The sequence below is a fragment of the Stegastes partitus genome, unplaced genomic scaffold (genome assembly GCF_000690725.1).
Source record: "Stegastes partitus isolate 25-593 unplaced genomic scaffold, Stegastes_partitus-1.0.2 Scaffold283, whole genome shotgun sequence".
NCBI lineage: Eukaryota > Metazoa > Chordata > Actinopteri > Pomacentridae > Stegastes > Stegastes partitus.
This window is the reverse complement of record NW_007578014.1, coordinates 577,692-584,250: the sequence shown is the minus strand read 5'-3', so window position 1 is coordinate 584,250 and position 6,559 is coordinate 577,692. Positions and strand designations below refer to the sequence as shown.

The following is a 6,559-nucleotide window of genomic DNA, read 5'->3' as shown; positions in this document are numbered from 1 at the left end:
CCTTCCAGCATCAAGCCCTCCTCGTATCTGGACCTCCGTCTTGACAATCCGACAGCCTTGCTATCCGACATAAAAGAAGGTTTTACATTTAGTGTCGGATTATCGAGTCACAACTGTATCTGTTTAGATTCTGATCGACAAACATCAGTTGCTTTATCATTAACAACACTGCTGTCTTTGCAGCATCAGCAGCTAATCCACATTAAATGTTGTGTTTTGGTGTCCTAAAGCTGCAGACAATTACAGAAATGTTTCAAAGAGTACATAAAATCTGCACGAGCCTAAAGAGATTCCTGGTGTGTGAACATCTCCAGCTACAGCCTCGATGTTCTGTGCACACTGAAGAATCAAAGATAATTGGATGAGTATTTAGTATTAGAGTTTACAACAGCTGGTGGAGAAGAATAAGAGTGTTCCTGGACTACTGATGAGCAGAGAGTGAAACCCACCTGCAGTTTGGTGGCGGGTCCAGTGTAATGTCAGCCAGCTCTTTCTGAATCCTGCACACAAACAGAATCAGATCACAGTCACAATAACTGCAAAAAACACAGATCGTGTAAAACATGAAACTCTCAGCGACACTAATTCAGTCACACATAAATCTCTTGTCTTCGATGCACCATTACACAACTGTGTGGTTTTCATTTCAGAATACTTAGTGAGCCATATTTATTTAATCAGTTTGTGAGGAATGCTGTTTCTGCTGTTCATTACTTGTGTAAAAGAATGATTGTGAAAGTAGGCTATAATAAGAGCAGGCGTGTGAGAGGTTGTTTTTTTTTTTTCCCCTGAAGAGAAAAAGGAAGCTTTGTGTTGCCGATCTTGTGACTGTAAGCTGTGATCTGTTGAAGCTTCTGCCTGAGTAGAAGTCAACATGTGTTCCTCTTCTGTAACAGATGTGACTGTGAGGTGAAACTACTACAAAACACTCCTTGTTCTTGATGCTTCAGGTGTCAAAGTTTGTCCAACTTCATTGGAACTGCAACGGGGTGTCATTGTAGGTTTTGTCAATCTAACAAAAGTCCCACAATACGACCAGACGAACTCAGATTCAGGAGAACAACCTCTATCACAGTTTAGTTGCTTATCCCTACAGAATCTTTACTTCTACCTTTTGGCGCTGGTGGAAAGCAGCTTGGAGGTCTTGCTCATGCTGGCTTTGCTTTCCCGTTTCTTCTTGCAAGGTGTGTCCCTCTGTCTGGTTTGGCTGGACGAAGGTGGCGACGAGGAAGAGCTGGTGCTGGCACGGGAATCCTCATCCGACATACCGGTTTGGAAAGGAGAAGAGCCGGAACCTGAGGCAGAGAACGCGTTTAGAGAGAGCACAGCTGCATCATGAGGAGCGGCATTAGAAGGATTTCTAACACGGCAAATGCTCTAATTTTCCCTCCCAGTGGCCACAAAAGCCGACAGGTGTCATAATTTACACGTTACTTTCATTAGTTACAAGCATGCAGTTTTTATAAAGCTGCTGCTGCTGCTAGCTGCTCGTCACAGCGGCGACTAACACAGGTCTATAAACGACATTATTAGTGTAGCGACTGACTCACATCTGCTTATTTGACTTCGTTATTGAAGGTCAGACACTACAGGCAAAAATACATTTCTTTATGCGCTGGTCAATATCGACATTTTAGGATGTTTTGCTGCCATAACACGTCTTTACAAACTGTTATAACAGAATGAGTTTCTTCTGCCACATCACTTACATTCACCAAACTTTGTGGTTTTGCTCTCATTTGTACTCTGAAACAGAGATCAGCTGATTATCGGCCTGACCAGTTATCGAATTGTTGGTCAAATATTTTCTTCTCAAGCAATTCCCAATAATATAAAAGAATAAGCTGCCTCTATCTGTAGTCTGAGCAACGTCTGACTGGCTTCACGAGGGCTGAACAATAACCTGAAAAGTTTTTAAACTCACAATATCAACAGTAATCAATATAGGAACTACAATGCCTTGAAAAAAGTCAAATGAGTCACGCTGTGTTGGAAAGTTTAGTGTATGGGCTGCAAGGTGGTTCAGTGGTTAGCACCGTCGCCTCACAGCTAGAAGGTCGCCGGTTTGCGTCCCGGTGAGGACACCCGGGATCTTTCTGCGTGGAGTCTCCATGTTCTCCCCGTGCAGCGTGGGTTCTCTCCGGGTTCTCCGGCTTCCTCCCACAGTCCAGAAACATGCTGAGGTTAATTGGTGATTGTAAATTGTCCGTAGGTGTGAATGTGAGTGTGCTTGGTTGTCTGTCTCTAAGTGTAGCCCTGTGATAGACTGGTTACCTGTCCAGGTGAACCTGCCTTCACCCTGAGTCAGCTGGGATAGACTCCAGCCCCCCACGACCCTAGTGAGGATTAAGGTGTAGAGATGATGGATGGAGTTTAGTGTATGCCAGGTGTGTACTAGAGGGGCAAGAATCCAGAAGCTTCCAGCAGACTCTGAAGACCTTCATCTAGAGTTTTGCAGGTTGGACGTGTGTGTGGACCTGATGACAGTCATGTGGGCAACTTATGCAAAACCAAAACAAACGGAGGCGTTTCAACAAAGTTTTGTTCTGGAACCTGTTTCCTTCCAACACCCAGATGTTCCTCTGACTGCACACCTGCACTGGTTATGGATCTGCTTTACTACTAACATGTCCTTCAGCGCCTGTTCTGGAGGGGGTCAGCTGGTATAGCTGGATTTATGCAGCATTTAATTCATAGCAAATATGGTAAAAACGGACATTTCGTGGCTCTTGATGGCGTTTTCTAATTCATGGATGGACAGAATATATATTGAAAACCTCCTCTGCTAATACCTCTAACTGTAATATGAAAAAGAGCTATTTTTTTTAAGCCGACTTTACCGAAATGAATTAGTTTTTTCAGACTTGTACTAAAAGCTTTCTTATTTTAAGTGTTGAACTTGGTTAAAGCTGATCTACCTGCAGTGTTTCTTCACCTTAACTGAAGCTCAACACATAATTAGCAACCAGCGCAAAGCCTTCGCTCATATGTCAGCATTAGCGTGACCGTCTGAAGTGTGTGTTTACGTGTTATGTGGTGAATTACGGCTCTAACCACCGGTTCCGCGGTGTTTGCAGCAGAAGGTGTGCGGTGGAGGGGAGGCGGCGCAGACAAAGCTGCTAGCCGCTGCCTTAAACCGGAGCTAACGTTTTCCGTGACGGCGAACGAGCTGCCGTTAGCCGACGAGCTAGCTAGCTCCAACCGCACACATCACAGCCGCGCACGGCGAAGTTAACCGTCTCACATCCGCGAATTCAAGTAAAACACACTATTTGGGAATTAACTGCCATCAAATGTAGTTAGCTTACGTCCGCCGTGCTGCCCTCCTCCTCCCCCTCATGCGCGGAGCTAGCGCTACCTGCTAACGCCCCCCCACCTACCCCGACTCCTCCACGAAGACTCGGGCCTTCCACCATATATTATATAATTCATGTTTAGACGTGTGCTGTGCTGTTTACTACACGTCGTGTCGCCGCCTCGCATCCAAACTAAACGCGTAGCTGCGAGAATTAAGCATTAAAACGCCAGCAGCCACCAACTAGTCCGCTCCAGCACATAGCCGGAGCCCCTTTTCCGAGCCACCAACTAAACCGTGACCGTCTTGTTTGTTTGTCTGTTCGGCGAGCCGCGGAGCCCGGAGCCGAAAACACACCCGGGCAGCACACGGCTCCGTACGCTGCCACTCTACCGGGAAACACCGGCCTTAAAAGCGTGTATTGTGCCCGCTGGTGAAACTTACCCACTCTATTGTGTCTGGACCTCCGCCACAGTCGAGGCTGGTGCCTGTCGCCCTCTGCGGAACGGAAGTAGCCTGCCGCGGCTGCAGTGGGCTGAACGGCACCGGTCCTCCTCTGGAAACAGCTCAGCCTGCACCGCCCGCGTTTCGCTCGCGTTAAATCATCCGTGTGCGTCCAGTTTATTCCCTTTAACGCTCCTGCGGGGGATCAACATGTGGCACGCGTGACGGCACATGTGGCTCCAGCTTGTGAACTTTACATGACGAGGCTTTCATGTTTTATTGGAGGGCCCTGTACAGATAAAGATAAATAAACCACCAGACCTGACAGACACATATCACAACACTCTGTATTTATTAGGTGATTATCAGCCATCACTGACAACAGATCACTTCTTGGTTGACTCCTGTACATTCAGAGATTTATTGAACGGATCTCCAGCTATGACTAAGCCGCTGCATCACCAGCCACAGAAACTGCAAAATACACTTAAACTGACCACATGGCTCGTCTAAGAATTACTCATGAGGCACCATAATAACAGGGCAGCCAGTTGGAAATATTTATTGCACGCAGCAGCAGCCTGAGAGCACATTTTCAGTTTCAGAAGGTTAATGGGGATAGTTTGTGTTTTTGTGTTAAAGGCCATCAATTGTCTGCTCTCTCTGCTTTTCATTATGAGCAGCCAACATTTCAAAACCTCATTATTTGGTCTGCATCTGGTGCAATTAGTAATAAATGATACATTAATAGATTTGCAGGGTGGAGGCAGAGCGGTGGAGCAGCTAATGGCCCATGAAGGGCTGTGTGTGGTCACCTGCTGGTGGGCCTGCAGGTTTTAAAGGTTAATTGGGTCATTTTTTGTCAAACTGTGAACACTGATGGTTTGACCGTAGAACATTTCAGCGTTTAAGCCTCGCTTTACAGTTTAAAGGCTTTTACGTGAAAGAAAATGCTCGTTTCAACGTGACTGAATGTAAATAATGAGGGAAAAATTACAATCTAAGATGATTCTCACTAGAATTAAACCATCCATCCATCATCTCTACATCTTCATCCTCACTAGGGTCGTGGGGGGCTGGAGTCTATCCCAGCTGACTCAGGGTGAAGGCAGGTTCACCTGGACAGGTAACCAGTCTATCACAGGGCTACACTTAGAGACAGACAACCAAGCACACTCACATTCACACCTACGGACAATTTACAATCACCAATTAACCTCAGCATGTTTGTGGACTGTGGGAGGAAGCCGGAGAACCCGGAGAGAACCCACGCTGCACGGGGAGAACATGGAGACTCCACGCAGAAAGATCCCGGTGCCCCCACTGGGACGTGAACTGGCGACCTTCTAGCTGTGAGGCGACGGTGCTAACCACCGAGACACCTGCAGCCCAGAATTAAACCAGAGTTCTCTAATACATTATCTTGCACACACACCATAAGAACATGTTTTTAAGACTCCACAAAGGTTAATTTGCTGGATTTTTAACTCTTTTTTTTTTCTTTTTGGCTGCAACACATCATCATAATCCTCTCCTCTAATCTTTGGCAAAAAAACCCCTCCTCCACTGTTGTTATTTCAGCACCAATTAATGCAGACACGGAGACTTCAGCCAGCTTGGCAGGCGGCCTCCTGGCTATTGTCTTAGAGTCTAATGGCCACATTATTATTTATGCATCTCGCTGGCCAATCAGAAGATTTAATCAGGATCCTAACTGCAATCTGTAAAAAAAAAAAAGCAAAGGACCAATTCAGCTCTTGTTCAGTTGAAAAGGCTTAAAAAGCTTTTGTTGTATGACTAATTTATGGCACACTGCCAAAACATATTGTGTTCAGTGAAGGACCACAAAGGCTTTTTTTCCTCATCAGGGACATCTTTTCTGTTTTGAATACCACCTTAAATTTTTCTGCGCCAAAGCTCGGCCATTTTTTATTTTTTATAACATTTGTATTTTCGCCTGGGAGAGTTTCTGGAAAGATTTTACTGCTTTATTTTGGCAAAGTGTACACAAACCTTTAGGAAACAATACCATAAACTGGCACTGCTGTTGAATTTGGAGTGTCAGAGCAGAGAAACATCAGCAGATCTGGTGATGTGCGCAGTAACAGTTTAGTTAGTGAGGCTCAACTGGCAGTGCTTTGAGATCATGTTAAACTAAAATAATATTCCCATTTTTAGCAAGTAGGGTGTTTGCCATGTTCATAACACCAACATAACATCTGCTAGTAACAGTTTGAAGCTCATTGGAGTGGCGTTAGTTTTCCAAGCACTGTCTAGAAATTTCATTTTAACCCACAAATCCAGCTGTATGGTGGCACAAGAGTCATCAGGTTTAATCATCTCAGTGCAAAGAACCTCTACCAAACTATCCAGTAGATGGTGAGTACATGCTCGTGGCACTACAGGAAAAACCTGGGGACCTACAAAGTTAGTATGATTCATCACCCTAACCCTTATACTCGCACATAATGGACATATTTTCTCTTCAGACGGCCAGAGAGGTAAAGACTCGGTCATCCCCTAGAGGCCAATTCCAATGCAGGAAAAGCCATTCACTGCATTTCAGTGCAGCGTTCTTGACATATTGTGAGGGACTAAAGTGGTGGCGTGGCAAGCTGACAACACTATCACATTGTTATTTAAATGTTCTCAAAGCACGACATAAACTAGAATTATAAGCCCGTGGTTTTGCCCCTTCACAAGCCACTCAAGTCACAATTTACATCCATCTTCCCTTCTGCTTCTGAGTTACTGGATGGTGGTGAATAATCCATCCATCCATTATCTGTGCATCGCTTAATCCTCACTAGGGTGGTGGGG

The 6,559-nt window shown here is 45.3% G+C and overlaps 1 protein-coding gene across 1 annotated transcript in view; it reads right to left on the bottom strand.

The window, feature by feature from the left end:
* LOC103357960 (ubiquitin-conjugating enzyme E2 E1-like) overlaps positions 1-3,869 on the bottom strand; it is a 16,384-nt gene extending 12,515 nt beyond the window's left edge. The window contains exons 1-3 of the mRNA XM_008282733.1: positions 3,740-3,869; positions 1,112-1,295; positions 450-500 (exon numbers count right to left, since the gene is read on the bottom strand). Of these exons, the coding sequence (XP_008280955.1) occupies positions 450-500; positions 1,112-1,266 (206 nt within the window). The 5' untranslated portion in view covers positions 1,267-1,295; positions 3,740-3,869. The remainder of the gene's footprint in view (positions 1-449; positions 501-1,111; positions 1,296-3,739) is intronic.
* Positions 3,870-6,559: the final 2,690 nt, after the last annotated feature.